This window comes from Aythya marila (genome assembly GCF_965140915.1).
Source record: "Aythya marila genome assembly, chromosome: 3".
Lineage (NCBI taxonomy): Eukaryota > Metazoa > Chordata > Aves > Anseriformes > Anatidae > Aythya > Aythya marila.
The window spans coordinates 94,769,778-94,787,857 of NC_139044.1; the positions used below are offsets into that span (position 1 = coordinate 94,769,778).

Below are 18,080 nucleotides of genomic sequence, written 5' to 3' on the forward strand. Positions count from 1 at the left end.
CTCTAGGAGCACCGGAGCCTCGAGGTTGCAATGGGGTAGGAGGGACATGAGGTTTATGTAGAACAACAAGTGATGTAAATGCATCTTTTACCACCACCACCCCCCCAAAAAAAAAGAACTTATTTGTTGTTGGCAGTGAGACATAGACTTGCATAATCATTTCAGTTTTCACTGTGGGTATGTTGACAGCTTATGTGTTGCTTACGTTATTTCCATGTAACTGAAAATTGCTGTTAATATGAGTACTTAAGGGAAGAGAAACACTAAGAAGTGAAAATTATCCTGCTGAACACGGGCAAAATTCTTTTAGTGAAAGCTCAGTGCATCTGTTAGAAGAAATTGGAAGGAATTCTGGACAGAAAAGAGGAAATTGGAAGGAGTTTTTTTTTTAATCAAAAGTAAATTTTCTTCCCATTCTCACAAGAACAATTTCAGAACAATTTCATGCATTTCTTTCCTGCTTTAACCGTAGGGAAGCACAGCAAACCCATGTACTGCAGTGTGCCAGGTTCTCCCAATAAATATTGGCCATGTAAGGAGATGACAGATGACACAATCACTTTTCTGTACTGATATTTGATGAGTTTTATTTCACAATGTTTTGCCAGTAAGGAAGTTGTGGAACTGGGGACGTTCATGCTGTGAATTGCAATATTTTCCTCCCTCGCCTCTGCAACCCTCTATGTCATTCATTCCAGAGTTGTTCATCTGTTAGTTTTATGGGCTGTTAATCATAGCTGTAATCAGTCACCTATTCATAAAAGTGATAGCAGAGCCAGTTTTTACATTTTTTCTTTCCCTTCTTTCTCCCCAGCTAGTGTTGCCAGCTATTTGAGGTTCTTTGTTAAAATAGCTTCATAGTATTTATTTGTGAATTTCAATGTTGCTGCTTTTCTTAAGGTCCAAGCCTCATGCTCCTCTTCGCAGAGGGACCTTGCAAGATGTCATCCTGTATTTGCACTCTTAAATACAGAACTAGAAGGAACTTCAGGTTAATCTGAACTTACAGTTTTAAACCATTTTTATTCTATATCCATAATTAAATAATTCAGTAGAAAACACGGCTTTTTAGACCAGTGGTTCTCTGACACTAGAGTAAGCTTTCCACACTTGTAAATGCTAGTAATGGCCAGTACCTGTCTGCAATTTTTGTGTTAGTATTTTTTCTGTTGACCTTTACAGTTGATTCTCAGATGACTGAAGTGTTTCCATGAGCTGAAGAACTAACTTTCTCTTCATCTTTTCATTTCAACAGATTATAGAATGGAACGTCTAGATAAAACAATCAATAGCTACCTTGACGTTTGGCTTGGACCCAGAGGTAAGCTTTTTCAAAACATAAAACAGTAGGACTGATATGAAAGTGTAGACACCAGAGTATAAGAAAACACATTTCTAGCATCCTGATTTCAAAAGGTGACCACTTTTCTTAGTATCGGCAGAACATCAAAATGTGTGATCCTATAATAAATGAAAAATTTCTACTCAGTGCTTGCAATTTTCTGACCTGAAGAGCAGCTACTTGTTCAGCAATGCTGTTCTTTTTACTACCAGTTAAGTGCCAGTGTTGTTAGCCTTGGTGACCTACTTATCTCACACAGATCTTTGCACTTTTTTTCTTAGAAGTTAATAATAGATTGTATTACGGAAGAAAAAAAAAAAAAACTTGTATGAATTTGCATTGTGAAATAAAACTACTCTTGCCCTTTTAATTAAAGCTGCTCACCAAGTTTTCACTGACAAAAAATCTGTAATTTTTAGAAAGCTATGCTTTTTTGAAAACCTCTTGAAACAAGCTGTGGGTTTGGTGGGTTTCTCACTTGGAAGAGGTTCACAGGTGGAGAGCAGAAATCCTGGTCAGTGTGAAGAAGGGAGAGGCGGTGGGACCAGAGCAGGCGATGCCCTTGTGGTGGGGGCTTTCTTCCAGGATTCAGATGATCCTGTAGGCAGTGTGCATAGCTGACCCCTGTGATGTTGCTCAGTGGCTTGTGCTTTCTTCTTCTGGCATCTTTCCTACTGCTTCTTACCCTCTTTCTCTGTCCAAGTGAAACTCCTGCAGTGATGCTGCCCCTTCCTTGGTGGCCGAAGTCCACCAGGGAATTCCTGTTCTGCTGTGGAGCAAGCCTCCAATTCTTCAAAGTGTGTTTTCTGTTTGCTTTGAGTTGCTTTGTGCCCTCTTTGTGCTCATCTTCATGCTGAACTTGTTCAAATGATGTGATAAAACTTCCAGTCTGTGCCCGCATGTGGTCTGTATTTGCCATGTCTTGAAAATGAAGGCAGCAAATGCAAACAATTCTCAGGCTTTCTTAACTATTTCCCAACCTACATTTTAAGGCCTCATTTCGTACAGTCAAGATCCACATTTGATGCCTTTAAAAGGAAGACATTGTTGGCTTATGTAAGCTTCTGGTTTATGGTAAGCACGGTTTCTGTCCTTTGGGCAAGAATCAGGTGAAGGGAGTGAAATGCCGTGCTGTTACTGGGCTTGGACCATGCACTTGTAGGTCAGCAGTGACTGTGTAGAAAAGTGTCATGTGCTTACCTCTGAATTGCTCTTGTTCTGATCAGTTTATGTGCTTTTTCTGAAGAATCAACATTTTGCCAGCTGAGCTGGTTGGTCAAACTAGACTGACCGTTCTGTGTTTCATTGCACAGGACTCCAAAACTTAAATATCCTGAGTAGCACATATAGATACCTATCAGGGTTAACATTGGTACAATGTAGACTAATAAAAAATGATCAGGAGTATCCACTGATACCTGTAAAGGTGTGCACTTCACTCCTAGCTTTGCTTGTTCTGAGGAAATAAGAAGGGTACTATTTGGAAAGGTTAATTTGAGAGAATAAGGGGAAAAAGGTCACTGAAGCCTTTATCATTTAAATTCATCTTTGGTATTCAGGATGAATGACGTTTTGGAACAGTAGTGAGTATTTCACTCATAATAATTAGGTAATAATTTAGGACTATCTTTGTTTCTGGAAGAGGATTATTTCTGTTTTCTTTAACAACTGTAAAACTAAAATCTTCTTGTCTGTGTAAGTTTTTCATAATTAGCAACATGGTCCTTAATAGAAAGGACTTGCTGTTCTTCCTTCATCTCTGATAATTCTGGCACTAGAAGCATTCTTGCGTAGAGCTATTTCTGGGCACATTAACTTCTTTCACTTACAAAAAATTAAGCGTTTGTAATTTTTGTTTGTTTGTTTCAGACCCCAGAGTAAAAGGATGGCTTCTTCTGGAGAATTATACACCTACCTTTATCTTCTCAGTCTTGTACTTACTAATCGTATGGCTAGGACCAAAGTACATGCGGAACAAACAACCATTTTCATGCAGGGGTATTCTAGTGGTCTACAACCTCGGACTCACGCTGCTTTCTCTGTATATGTTTTATGAGGTAGGAGAAAGGGTTTGGGCTGGGGTTATTTTGCATTGTCTGGTTCAATTATATTGGCATGTGTTGATCTATGGGGATATTCCTCATAAATCTGAGGAAACATCTGAAAAATTTTGCTACCGTTCTTCAGTGTCTCTTCTCAGAGGAGAAAACTACTGCTTGCCTAAAAGACAGGCTTAACTTGATTGCTTTGGTGGGTTGTGCAAAGTACTCAGTAGCAAAACTGTCTTGTTTCAGAGTGCAAAATGTGTTTTATTTGATTGTGTTTAATCATGCACGCACTCTGCATCTATTTCTGTAAGCTTGGAGTAGCTTTTCTTGTGTCATCTTCTTTTTTGTTGAAACAATTACATCTAGGCAATTGTGATTCATCTGTTTTTGAAAGTTAAAATCTGAACATTCAAATGTATTTCCGACTGAATTGGACTTTCTGTGGACTTAATTTCTTTCTTAACAAAACAGAGATTTAGGCACTGTAAAGTTTTCTGCTTTCATAGAGCAGTTTAGCTGCTTTTAATTAGCATTGCATGTTTTTGATTAACGCAAAACCAAAAACCTATAGCAATGTAAATAAGAATGTAGTCAGTGAATGATGGAGCATGTGGTTTTAATGTACAGAATACTCTGGCTTGCTTTTAACCAAAAGCGTTTCTCCTTCCTGCAAGGAGGCATTTTGTTTCCAACATGAGATTACAAACAAGAACTAAAACTACTAATTTCTTTTTGTGGGGAAGGGGGACGTTTGCTTAGAAGTACATGAAAGCCATAATTCTTGAAGTTTGTAGTTTGTAGTGTTCTACAAAGTGAATTTAGATAGGGAGTGATTTAAATTTCAAGTTCTTTCTCTTGTGTAGTGAAGTGTTTATTCAGAAATCACTGTGTTGAGTTGGATTATTGAGAATTTTGACACTTGATTCTTTAGGATGAGCATTTTGGGATTCAGTAGGCACTTAGAACAACTTGCATTCTTGATTTGCTTACATTTCTAATCTGCCTGTCAGGATATTCTAAATACAAGTGTGTGAGGAGTGCATCCAGAATTTGCATATTGATCTCTTTAATTTGTTGAAATGTAGCGCTGCTGTGCACTTATATACTACATCTGCATTATTAGTTTTATGATGAGATTATTTATAATTACACAATAACTTGAGATTAAAATAATACAAATGATTTTATTGGAGGTTTACAAGTGCAAACTTTTCTTCAGTTGTACTAAGTACAGATACAGTTCTCATACTAACCATTCTTTTTTTTCTTGAATACTTGAAATAATACTCATAGTTCCCAAGTGAAAGTTATTGTAATATTCTGCTGTGTTAAATAAAAAAAAAAAAAAAGATGAAATCTTTTCTATTGTTTAAATTTAACTGACTTTTCTTGCTAATAGTGAATATTTTACCAAGAAAGGATTGATTATTGTGTGTTAGAGAAGTCTTCATACTTGTGACCAGCTGAATAGCTTTTATATTATCTCATTCCTTCACAATTAAAATAGATTGAAATATTAAGGTTTCTGCTTTCTGTAAAGTGAAACACTTCATATCAAAGTGAATGTTGCTCTTAATGTAGTGTTATGGGAGTGTTCATTGGTATTACTGGAAATACACTTTATAAATGGGAATACACGAAGCTGCAGTGTTGTGAAGACTATTAAACTCATGATAGTTACAACAAAAATGCTTTTGAGAACATCTTACAAGCAAGTTTGCTCTTCTGTAGCCGAAGTTGTCTTAGAAGACCACTGGATGTCCTCTGCTGTGAACATGCCGTGCTGCATCTCTGCTGATGCAGCAACACTGAGGGCAAGCAATGGTCTGCAGCAAGGACTGACCCCATGAAAATGCTGCTGAGCAGACAGCCTTACTGACATAACACCATGCTGCTTGATGTTGCAGGGTGAGAGTCGAAGGGCCAGGTGATAGGGAAAAAATCAGCTTCCTGAACCTCCAGGTATGTTTTCTAGCTGCAGTGCTGCTGCAATTACCCGTGTCAGTGCAAAGCAGGTGGTAGCCTCGCTCAGATCACATCAGGCACTGAAATTTCCCTTTGAAGGATTAGTGATTCATCAGTAGTAGCACTTCATGGTACATGTGCTCTCTTTCAAGCTAAAATGCTGAAGCATTCAAAAAGAGGTGAGGGTGAGATAATACCTTATAGTGCCTGTGTTACTCTGTGCTCCCTTCCTTGTCACTTTGTATTTCAACTGAATTAAACTGTTTTCAGTCCTAGTTTGAGGAAATAATGCATAAAACACCACCACATACAAACTTGTTCACTATCCTGTCAGAAAATAAGCTGTTTTAATAGCTTGTGTACAATATACCTCAGATCCTGCTTGGGAGTTTTTCCTGAGTTGCAGCTGTCAGGGTGTCAGCTCGTGAATCATAGCATCACAGCTCAGTTTAAATACTTTTTGAACAAAGCATGGTATTAAAGTGAGGCATGCTCCCAGCTAGGATGAGAAAGATGACCTGCTTGGTTTTCTGACCTTTATGTATGAATGTTTGTGTGCAGTAACATTAAAAAGAAATTGTGGGATTTGCATAATTCCAGCTACTGTGCTCTTGCACCACATTGTCTGCTGAGGTAATGTGGTATAATCTCATTTTAAAGTCACGAAAATTCTTACACCTCTTAGCTGGGATATCTAGATAGTATTTCACTTACATAATTGTTGTAAATTATTTGTTCAGGCATTTAATGACTAGACAAAGGTCGGGGGGTGTTCTGGTACTAGCTAAAGAGCATAGTGGGCTGCTTGTCCCAGATGATTTAAAAGGCAATGCAGGTCTGAGGGATGGGAAAGGTTCCTCTCGGCTGACCTGCCCGCGTAGCAGAGGGCAGCATCATCATTCTGTACTGTAGGGGGAGGGCATGCTCGTTAGAGGGAAATAACAGGGTATTTTAGGTAAATTTACAGTGCCTAGTGACTGAGAGAGGCCATGTGGACTCTGCTAGTCCTCATTAACTGCTATAATATCAAGTTTATAATCCAAGGCAGTCATTAATAGGTGTGTTGCTTGAACACCAAGGGCGACAGCACAAAGGGTAAGGGGAGCCTGGGCTGTGCTGGGGAGTGCTGGCCCTGCACTCACCTCTCTGGAGGGTGCTTGTGAGCTGTGCGTGCCCAAAAGACCCACAGGTGTGTCGCATGTCCCTGACAGGGTCAGGCCAAGGTAGGGCTGGCTTTGGACTTTGGTGGAAGCAGCATTCCTCCCATGGGCAGGGGTGAGGAGGGTCAGCCCTCTGTGAGGTGGTGAAGGTGAGGGGCAGGGTGTGGGCTGGCAGGAGGCTGCAGGTGGCTCACAGCAGCTAATCACCGGGGCAATTTTGCATCTTGGCAAGCGTTTCCTTTCTTTGATCGGACACGTGGACCTCTGCTCCGATCTAGATCTGTTTGAAAGCCCGTAAAGTACCTCATCATGCGCTCACAGTGTGGCCCTCTGCAGCAAGTCTCAGACCTTGGCTGGTGTCACGAGAACACCAAACCCGTCCCAGGCAGCCCTCTGACAGCCCCTTCACGCTGCTGTGAGCGTGTTTTGGTAGCAGATATGATAAAAAGCGCAATCCGCAGCGTTTTAAAGAATCCAGCAACAGAATTATAAAGTGAAAGTGGTACCAAAATGAAAGGCCGGAGAGAAGGAGGAGGTCCTGCTGAAGCAGAAAAGCAACCTTGAACTGCACAGGGTTTTCCCTGCCACCAAAGAACTTCGCGCTGGCTTTGAGTACCATTTTAACCAGACTGTGAGGGAGCCGTCTCGTTTGTGTGTCATTTAAAAATCACGGACTCTGATGAAAATGATTACAGTCAGCCTTTTTGAGACAGGCTCATTTCTCCAGAGGAGATGTGCCTGTGGCCATTAGCAAGCCTGGGCCGCTGCCAGCCTGACAGTGAAGGTACACAGCAGAGCCATTTGGGAACTGCTGTTGGTCAGGTCTCAGAGTGACCGATTGTTTTTTTTGTTTTGTGAAGCCTTCCAGCACGTGCTGACAGTATTGTGGACGTAACAAACAGCGGTGTAGGGCAAAGGGGCAGCTGGCTCCCTCTGGAAAAGCACTGCCCGTGTGTGCTGTGTGGTGCACAAAGCAAGCTCTGTGGGCAGCGGCACCAGCTCGTGGCAGTGGCAGAAGGTTTTGACCACTGGGTTTATTCTGGAAAGGGAGGGTTTAAATTATTTTTTGCAACTATACTATTTATATGTTAAAAGTTACTACCGTTTCCTGCAAATGTTGCTTTGCTTGTATCATTTAAAACACTTTGGCTGTGAGATACTACTGCTCTGAGAATATTCCAATATGCTCATCTGGAAGCAAAGGTTTAGCTGAAGCTGCCTGTTAGCCACACTGATGCCTTTACCCTTCATAGGGCTGGAATCAATCCAGACACCTGATGTCAAGCTGTAGGTGGAGAACTTCTGTCCCTTACAGAGAAAGCTGCTTGGGTTTCACTGCGCTAGGCGTTACTTTGGAGAAGTTTGTGGAGCACAGGGGTGCTAAAGGACACCGAGCCTGGCTGTTTGGAGTGATCACAGTGTAAACGTTGTGATGATTCCTCTATTTCTCACATTTCCTTGAGCTGTGAGAACTGTATGAAAGCATCTGTAGGCTCTCAGCGACATGATTACAGCACAATGTGGGCTTCTGTCTGATATTCCAGCGGGCACCCAAGGAGCCCTATGGGCTTTCCCTCGATGCCATCAGAGCGACTTGGTGCAAGGGCTGCTCTGAGTTGGTTCATCGCCTTAAAACCGTGCTTTTAAACAGCAGTGGAAAGGAGAAGTCTCCATGGCTGCCTTCCCTTTGCAGCTTGGATAGAGGAGTCGTGTGGGTCTGCCGCTGATGCAGAAGGCTGCCCTGCTGGCACTGTGGCATGGCAATATTGATTTTTGTCCATTACATGAGGTAATTCCAGGTCTATCTGTTATGGTATAACTAGATGTCTTTTTTTTTTTTCCCTAAATAATGGTGGTAATTCTATCTCAGAAGGTCAGAAATAAAGACCTAGGCTGGCTGGGTATTTTAAAAGCTCATTTAGGGAGAAAATGAGCCATGAAAGAAATAACATTAGGAAAAGGTAGAGCGTTTAAGTGATTATCTTTATTGTACCTTTCAGAGTTAGTTTCCCACTCATAGTTCTGAGCAGCGTTTAATAGCACCAGTTATTGCAGTCTTCTCACCAACTTTTCATCATTTTAAATGGCGTATGGTACAGAGTTTTGCACTGTGGCTTTGCAAAGCTTTTCTTTTTTATTCTCCACGAGTGTAGATAAGGCCAAAAATGGACAAGTCTCTTGTGCAAGATATCTGCCTCTGCTTTTAAAATGTATTTTGGATACCTAAAAAAATCGTTTTTCACTTGGGAGTAGTCTAAATTTGTTACTCCTCTTCTAATGCTACTCCCAGGAGGAAAAAAACATCTTTATAAACATCAAGCAAGCCCTTCTGTCTTGATTATTAATTTAATAGAAGCACTGATGGCAGCTTCAGAAAAGCCAGAGGCCAGAACCACCGAGGCATCATCCTTGGTTTTAAAAATAAATAAGTTAAATAGCAAGCTGTGCCCTGGCCAAGGCACACTTGTTCTCATCTGCTCCTGTCTTCATAGCTGTCCTTCTCCAGTCCCACCCTCACTATCTCCTCCTCTGGGTGCTCCTCCATCTCTCCCCCTCCTCCAGCCTCCTCCAGAGCCCGTTTCAGCCTCTCCTTTTGCAGTCTGCCTCCTCCCCACGGCCCCATCATTTGCAGAGCTCAGGCACAGCACCGTGCTTCATCAGCCTGGGGAAAAAGGGTGGGACTCAGGCACCCTCCTTGGCAGCTTGGTCCAGATTTCCTCTTGCTTTCCCAGAGGTTTCAGCCAGCCCCTAGGCAGAGGGTTCCCTGCCATCCTCTCGTGGCTAATAGCTGGTCATTACTCTTAAAAGTAATTTCGTTGTGTTTGATGTGCCAGGAAGTCAGGCAGGCAACGGCAGATACTGTGGAGGAAATCACTTGGGCAGTGAAGGATGTAATGTACTTGGGATTAGTGAATTATTTAAAAGGATCCTGAAGAATCAAAATATGGCAAAACGTCAGTTGTTATCTCTTAAGGGTAGCAAAGCTGAAGGGTTTGCTCTGTTACACAGCTGAAAAAAATTGTAGTCAGTTCCATGTTTATAAAAGTTATAATCACGGGAGAAATATGTTTACTTTTTCTTTGGTCGTTCACTTTTCCATCAATGACATCGCCAGCTAAAAAGCAGAGACCTTTCGTAAGAATCCGTGTAGATTATGTCCATGCAAAACGCATGCCATGTGGGATAAGCTGGGATGAGATGGTGCCTCCTATTTTTATTCTGGGATGCTGCAATTGGAAGAATTTGTGTTATTTCAGCCTCCATTATGATTCAGTAAGTGCCCGGAGCCTCGTGTCACAAAAAGAAGGCCTTGACACCAGGTGTCTCAACAAAACTCAACAAAGCTGTCAAGGTGCGAGGCACGGTGTGGTCACCAAAATGACACTTTGTTCTTTCATCTTCCCAGCTGGTGACAGGAGTATGGGAAGGAGGATACAATTTCTTCTGTCAGGATACACACAGTGGAGGTGAAGCTGATATGAAGGTAATGTAATCAAGACTTACAGCTAATTACATTTCAGATTGTCTCCCTGAGTCTAAGTGAAGAGCAGAAAGGCATTGATGATGTAGTTTTTGTTCAAATTATATGTTCTTTTTTTCTCCTTCTACAATAGGGAAGGGAAACGTGTAGTTAAATGTAATAACCCGCAATATGCTTGGTATTTACAGTTTCAGTGAGTAGCTGTATTTAAATTTTCATGCCTTTCTAGCTCAAAAACCAGGGAGTTGGTCTTTGGTCTGTATCCAGCCACTGTGTCACAACGCCTTCACTGTCTGAGGAAAAACATGGTGATGATTCCTTCTGGTCACCACTCAGACCGTGCCTCTACAGAGAGCACTACAGGAGCACCTGTGGTTAAGCCTTGTCTTGTTTCTGCCAGGACACCACAGGTGCACAGCAAGAACCTCATAAAGCAATCATCCTGTTTTCACCTGTAGCTATGGGTTTGTACTGGGGTCTCGTATGGGAGAACTCAGTGCCAAAGTGTTACAGAAGATCTCAGTGAAGAGTCTTCAGTCCAGCTAGTGCAAGACAGAGTTTGAATTTTAAGCAAAAGAGTTAAAAGCCCCCATGATGTGCAATACTTCTAAAACTTGTTTCTTCCTTTCTAGATCATACGTGTCCTCTGGTGGTACTATTTCTCCAAACTCATTGAGTTCATGGATACCTTCTTTTTCATTTTGCGGAAAAATAATCATCAGATCACCGTCCTGCATGTCTATCACCATGCAACGATGCTGAATATTTGGTGGTTTGTGATGAACTGGGTGCCTTGTGGTCACTGTAAGTACTGGGTTATGGTGGGGAGTGTTTGCAGTAAAGGCCTTGTGTTGGTTTTCTTTTGGTAAAATCCAACTTCAGCTGCAGGATTTGTTCTTTCCAATACTAACCTGCTTTGCTGAATTGCAGCCAGTGCTGGAAGATAGTAAGATGCCCGCAGAGCATCTAGAAAATACATAGCTATGTAATTTGAAGATTTTGTTTGGCAGTGGGACATTTATCTGCTGCAGTAGTCCAGGTCTGACACCTGTCAACCTTGCTTTCTCATTTTTATGGTGGTTGGAGACCTTCAAATGAAACAATACTTATTTTCCAAGTCAGGACCAGAAGTTTGTTTCAGCTGCAAGGTGTCTAATAGTGACCCTTGCCCTTGAATCTGTCAAGTTCACTGGAGATGTTACTTTCTTAAATTAATTTCATTATACCAGTAGCTATAAATTATTATTTCAATTAAAATCTTGTCCCCTGAGCACTAATGAATGTGACCAAATGCTTCTGAAGTGGAAGATATCCATGTTTCTCTTGTCTAAATCCAGCTAGACTCTGGCAATTTTACTTTGGTTCTTTAATGCATTAACATGGCTTAGCTGTGGTTCAGATGTGCAGCTTATGGGCACTGGCTTTGTCGAACTCTCCTCCAAGAGAAACCTTTGCAAATCCATTGGATGTGAACTCCCAGCAGTGCAGACCAAGAAGCTGGATTGCTCAGGAGTCTGCTGTCCGAGCCAAACAACATAGAAACTCGTACTTGTTTTGTGTTGTTAGCACAACAGTGAATAATGTTGAACCTATGAAAAATGTGGATGTGGAAACACATTTTCCTCTAAAGAAGTTGATCCCTGTTTATAGAACAGTCAAAAGTGCAAGTACTTAGAGTCTATCTTGAGTTTCTGTGGTCTTGAAAATACTTTTGTGCTATTTCTGGTGATATTTTTTTTCTACTTCCTTTCCAAGCTCTGTGTCGGGCTCAGTCATCTCGTACTATGCAGTTTGGTGCTGAGCTAAAACAGAAATTTCTTTAATGACTAAAGATGCTGTAAACAAGGACAAATAAAATGGTTAACTTGCAGTACTTGCGCTTTCAGAAGATACCCGTTGCTTTTGATTATAAGTGACAAAATAGGCTCCCACCTAGAAGGAAGTGAAATCAGCCTAAAATTAGATCAGAGAATCTATTGATTGCTGAACATGTTTACATGTCTCCTTTTTATCAGCTTCCTCAATACCCTTGAGAAACTAGAATGTAGAAAAATAATAAATAGAACGATCAAAATCAGAAGGCTGATATAAAGTGTACAGTTGCAAAGCTTTTCAACCACTCAGTTGGGTCAACAGAAAAAGTTTAAGGGGAAGTGGAGTTTTTTGCCTTTGTTCTAAGGGAAATTGTGTTTTAAATAGTGACATTTTGAACTTGTTATCTTAGTAGGCTCCAAGAAACACCATTTTCATGGTAACGCAGTGTACTTTCTTTCCTGTTTGCTCTTTTAGCTTACTTTGGTGCCACACTGAACAGCTTTATCCATGTCCTCATGTACTCCTACTATGGATTGTCTGCTGTTCCAGCAATGCGTCCGTATCTGTGGTGGAAGAAATACATCACTCAGGGGCAGCTGGTGAGTGACAAGCTCTTCGGTGCTTCAGCAGGTTCTTGTATTTCCAGTGGGATCTTCTTGTCGTTACTGAGTGAGAGAGTTTTGGCAGGATGTAAAAGGGGAAATAAAGGATAATACCTTCTATACCTTCGAGTGCCTAAATCACCTTAGAAATCCAGCTTTTCACCTCTGTTTGTACTGTTTTCAGGGCAAAAGGGAGGCAGGGATTTGTGGTGTACACAAATCAGTGCTGAGCAGCTTAGAAGGATCTTTACCTCCCCGTGTTTTGTGGCGAGATGTATTTGGGAATCATAATGCTGGGTGTTCAGGGACTCAGGAGCCAGAGAGGAGGGAGAAGCTTTTCTTCCAAGCCCACTTTGACTCGTGTGCTCTTCTGGGTGCTTTGTTGCTCAGGCTGATGTTGAGAAGACAGACCAGAAAGGGAGTGCAACACAGTGCACAGCTAACAAGGCCCTTCATTCTGCTCCTGCAGGACAATGGATTTTCTGTCCCATTTTTGCATGCAGTTGCAAATGGTTTATTAAAAACTGTTTAATATTTCTGGTCTCCTTCCGCACTTTAAATGGGCAGATTTTTTTCACTTGTAATTCTGTGTTGGACTCCTTGCATCCATTTGCATTGTTTCCTGTGTGTACAGTGATGAAGGCTGAGTGCTGTGTACTGGAGATGAAAAGAGCCCTGAAATTAAGCAACGTGGCACAGGCAGTAGTGGTACTACGTGTTTTGATGTGTGTAACATGTCTGAACACCACAAGGAAATGTGCGTGGGTCTTTTGTCTTCCTCATTTTATAGATAGGGAAGCTAAAGCCTGGAGATGATTTTTATTATGATGATTTTATTATTTTTTCTCCCTAGTTAGGAAGTCCCCTCTCAGACCTGTGAATAGGTTTAATAACCTTTGCTGGTGATGACCAGCAATTCAGAGTTTTGATTCTCAAAGCCTGCTTCTCTTAGCCATCCTACAGGAAGGAACAGTGCTAAGTAGTGGAGTTCTTTGTGGTTTTACAGGTTGTTTTGTTTTGTTTTGTTTCGTTTCCAGACTTAGGCCCTGTTCTTCATCCATGTTGCCTGAGTGCTGCAGAGTGCAAGTGTCTCAGTGGTGCTCCCCTGGCTATTGTCACAGCCACTTCCACTTCCCTGCCTGCTCTGCATGCATAACTGTTAGGGCAGCAAAATAGCAGAACGGAGCTGTCTTATTTTAAATAAACATTCCCTAATGTGGTAGCCTTCATGTAAGGGTGAATTTTTGCCTGAGGGCCTCGGCAGTACTTAAGCCCAAACTCTTTTTTTTTTTTTTTTTTTTTTTTTTCTCTCAGAAGAGAACATTGAAGATAGTTAAACAGGTCTAATGAACCTCAGTTCTTCTCCTTGACTACCCCCAGCTTCCCTGCTTCATATGTGTAGCTTTCAACCTCAAAATATCTCCCCAGGAGCCACATGTAGGGTAGTCCCAGTCTCTGGGAGAGGGTGGCAGGATCAGGATGTGAACCCTGATATTTGCAACTGAAGCAGTGAGATGTGAGTTGCACTAGTGCTCCAGAATGGAGCAATATTAAATAAAAGCACTTAATCAACAGAACACTGCAGCCTGAAAGTCTTCCTAACTCACGTTTACTTTTAGAAAGGCAGAGAAGATAAATTTATCAAACACACAGGATTACATGTTTTGACTTGCTTTGTGTATAACTAATTAGGTTTTGGTCAGTAATGGCTATTTTCCATCTTGCATTAGTGTGCTCTGTTTTCTCTTGTTTATTTATTTTTTTTTCTTTCCCCAGACTCAGTTTGTCCTGACAATCTTCCAGACCAGTTGTGGTGTTGTTTGGCCATGTGCATTTCCTCAGGGGTGGCTGTATTTCCAGATTTCTTATATGATTTCTTTGATTATCCTCTTCACAAATTTCTACATTCAGGTAAAAGCAATATTCATCAATTCTTTGTATCATTCTGCTGGTGTTACATCACCAGAAAGCTGTTTTTCAAAGAGATGCTTAAAATATTCTTTTTCTATCTTCCTGTAATATGCATAGATTCTTAGAGTACTGTTCTTGTTGGTGCGCCCTCAAATTTGAGAGCTTCAGGGTGTGTTCTCTGCATAATTCAGAATGATTAGAAATCACAATACAAAAACAAATTTTACTAATGCAATTTCAACTGCAGATAAGAGAGAGGAGGAGCTTTATGTAAGAAACAGCTTTTCATTCTGAAATAAAACAGCTGCCTGTGAACCTCTGAAGCACACAAAGGAATTGTTCCCTACTGTTCTTACAAGGGTAAATGCTTATTCTATTTCCAGGGAAACTTCCCAAACTATCAACATACAAAAACCTGGTTTTGGTTCACCTTTATAAGCATTGGCTTGTAATTCTGTATGGAAAATCATCATTTTGAATTGTGTTTCTGTGAAATTTGTTTCATGTCTGAACAGATTTGGACTTCGATATATGTTGTTCGGAGTAGGTCATAATCAGGCTCTGTGCAGACATCTCCCCATCTTCAAAAAATCAAACCTGTGCAAGCTACAGCCCCCGAACAACAAATTCTGAGACATATTTTAAATGTCTCTTGAAAGAGTCAAATATTTCAGATCCAGTAAGAGTGACTATGGGTGGAAAACACAGTAGGCTTCACCTTTCTGATCTTCTGGTACTTCTTAAAGTCAGTCCTATGGTTCATATAAATTGCTCTGTAGGAACATGCTAATTAAACATGATTGTATATTCCAAATAATGCTTTAATTTCTTCCTCAGCTTTACTCATATTTTAACTTTCCTTCACACACACGCATACTTTGGGCATTGCATTCTCATCAGGCAAGATCTCTTAATCTTTCAAAAAGATTAAGTCACATATATTCTTTCCACTGCCTGTAATTTTTGGTGCCCTGAATCTCCTGAGAGCTGTTAGTTTTTACTTCTTTCCTACTTCATACGTCAGCTCCTGCAAATTTGTTTCACATTTCTGTCTCTGAGACGTCCCTAGCTGTTCTTGTTTATCCACTTCTTCTGGCATTGCTGGAGATAGTCACCTGTGTTGCATCAAACCTCTTTCCTCACTTGTCATTTTGAATATATTCTTAGGCTGTAGTCTGCTCATAAAATTGCTTTCCTGCTTCTAAGTGACTGTTAACGTAGCACTGCCAGTGCTACCTCATACAACAATTCTTATTCTTTCCCAGTGAACTAATGCTCTTCTTGTGATGAATGAAATGCGTAGTATAGCCTTATACACAAAAAATGGTAAAGCTTGTTAGACTGCCACAAGCACAAGGCCTTTAAAAATGATGGATGCAAGTTCACTTTTGTGTTTCTTGAACTACTGTGAGGAAGTGGTTGTTTATACCTGTTTAAACAAAACCGTGTGCCTTTCCGTGTATTCTAGACTTACAACAAGAAGGCATCCTCGAGGAGGAAAGAGTATCAGAATGGCTCTACAGCCACTGTGAACGGGTACACAAACAGCTTTTCTTCCCTTGAGAACAATGTGAAACAAAGAAAACAAAGGAAGGATTGAAGACCAAACTGAAAAACCATTTTGATAACCCCAACAACAAAATCATCTGATTGTAAGCACAATAAGAGTTGTGCACTAATACTCTAATGGCTACTGTAACTATTCCTGCCTAGAATAGTGTGATTTATGTAGGACTTAACCAGTGCAAACACCCTAGAAACTGTATACAGAACATAAAAGTAGGTTAAAGTTTAAAAATAATTCTGGGCTGTCACTGACCCCGCTATAGACTGTGGAAGGGAGTATTATTGTAGTATACGACACTGCTGTTGCCTTACTAGTCAATATGATAGGTGCTGAATTATGATTCACAATTTGAAAACACTGTAATCTAAACTCCATTTTTTTACTGTAGATCGTGCATGTGATTGTAGAGGTAATTTGTACGATGCTGGTTTCAGTAGATAAACACACATGCCTTAAATTAAAAAGCAGGGCCCAAAGCTTATTACTGGTTTAAAAATTAGGGTATGTTTCAACCTTTCAGTTGATTGACTTTTTATTAAAAAGTCATTTAGAAGAATCCATTGATCATTTTACTGTTCTGTATGTGATACACAGCATTAAGTATCTCTTACATGATGCAGTGAAATTGGAAATGGCACATTTAGTTTTGTATATTTGGCTTTAACTGACTAAACAGTCACAAACCAGATGGAAAAGTTATTTTACCTTTTTAATAGATCTTATTTTTTTATTTGAAGTATGTCACTAATGTAAGATTAATTGGCGCTTACACAGTCCAGGAAGATTTAATTATTGTCTCTGAGGTTTAGGGTATATACAGGGTGGACCCATCTTTTATTTTCTTTCTTTTTCTTATTTCTGGGAATTCTTAAATGTTAAATGAAGAGTGGTTTTTAATATGGAAACTGGCAGAATTTCAAGTGTTGTTACCATAGCCATATCCACACTTTAGAAGCTACTGTTTAAGTCTGTGACATATCCAAAAATGTATTTAAAAACGAAGACAGAAAGATGCTTTTCTGACGGAATTGTCTGTATTTAAGTTGGTATCTGTACTGTTCTTCATGTAGCATATGTTCATTTTTAAAATGTGCCTAACAAACATATTTTTTTTTTCCCCAAACAAGCAAAATTAAATGGTCTAAGTCATACGTAATGTTTTTTAAATGTTACTGAAATGTGCTGGAGGTGTCTGTTTCTGTAATGTGAGTTGTGTATATCACCAGTAATGTTTTGGCTTCTTATCTGAGGATTTGTTTAGAGTGCTTGTTAAAGTCGCTCCTTCCTGTAAAATCTTGCCTTGCACGTATGAGGAGCTAATTGCAAAGCCAATATCTATTGCTGGGGTGTTATTCTGGTATCTGCCGTGGTGGAGTCTGGCTTATGAATATCTTATTCATTAAGCTCTGAAGAATGAAATTGTGCAAGACGTTCAGTTGGTCATTGCTCAAGTTTAGCTATATTTTTTTTTTGATATTTATGTAAAAGCCAGTTTTAACATGTTTAATTTTTCTTTTTTTTTTTTTTTAAATTAAATCTTTTAAAATTTTTTTGCACATCTTTTAGGGAATTAATACGTTCTCCTGCTAGCCTTGTGGGTTTTCATTCCTTGTTTTGAAGGAGACAGTGTCTGTTATGTTTACATTATCGAAGCTTGAGTGTGTGTCTTCATTTCTAGGTACTGGTTTGCAGAGTCTTTACATAGCTCAGTACAGCAGCTACAATGTTCAAAATAGGCTGTCTAAATGTGCTAGAAATAAACCCTTGGCTCATTGAATATACCTACATTGTTAATGTTTGACATAGTTTAATCATTAAAACACTTTTGATGATCTCTGCCTGAATTCTATAGTGGGTTTGTACAGATTTAACACATTGCTGCTTCCTGCGCATGGCCACGAAGGAATTGTCTTGGCTGAATGACAGCTGCAGATACTCAGGGAAATTCAGCGTACCAGAGATTTGGTATCAAATTCCGTACAGAAACCTTTGGCTGTTACTGAACACGGCTCCATTGCCTGGCTGTCAAAATTATTATCTGTGTGATGGATTAAGCCTCCTGATGGAAATAGTGACTTGCTGAAAGCAGAGCATCCCGAACGGCTCTGAGGTTGAGTGCTGGCAGAAAAATTAACAGAGGCCGAGAGGGACTTTCTGCCTCCTATATACTGTCTATAAACAGGAAACGA

General features: G+C 40.3%; 1 protein-coding gene across 3 annotated transcripts in view; it reads left to right on the plus strand.

Moving 5' to 3' along the window:
- ELOVL5 (ELOVL fatty acid elongase 5) overlaps positions 1-17,723 on the plus strand; it is a 56,645-nt gene extending 38,922 nt beyond the window's left edge. For all 3 annotated transcript variants that reach the window (XM_082757567.1, XM_082757566.1, XM_082757568.1), the window contains exons 2-8: positions 1,256-1,321; positions 3,212-3,399; positions 9,922-9,999; positions 10,629-10,800; positions 12,286-12,410; positions 14,190-14,324; positions 15,793-17,723. In XM_082757567.1, the coding sequence (XP_082613693.1) occupies positions 1,264-1,321; positions 3,212-3,399; positions 9,922-9,999; positions 10,629-10,800; positions 12,286-12,410; positions 14,190-14,324; positions 15,793-15,924 (888 nt within the window). In that variant the 5' untranslated portion in view covers positions 1,256-1,263 and the 3' untranslated portion in view covers positions 15,925-17,723. The remainder of the gene's footprint in view (positions 1-1,255; positions 1,322-3,211; positions 3,400-9,921; positions 10,000-10,628; positions 10,801-12,285; positions 12,411-14,189; positions 14,325-15,792) is intronic.
- The last annotated feature ends 357 nt before the right edge of the window (positions 17,724-18,080 follow it).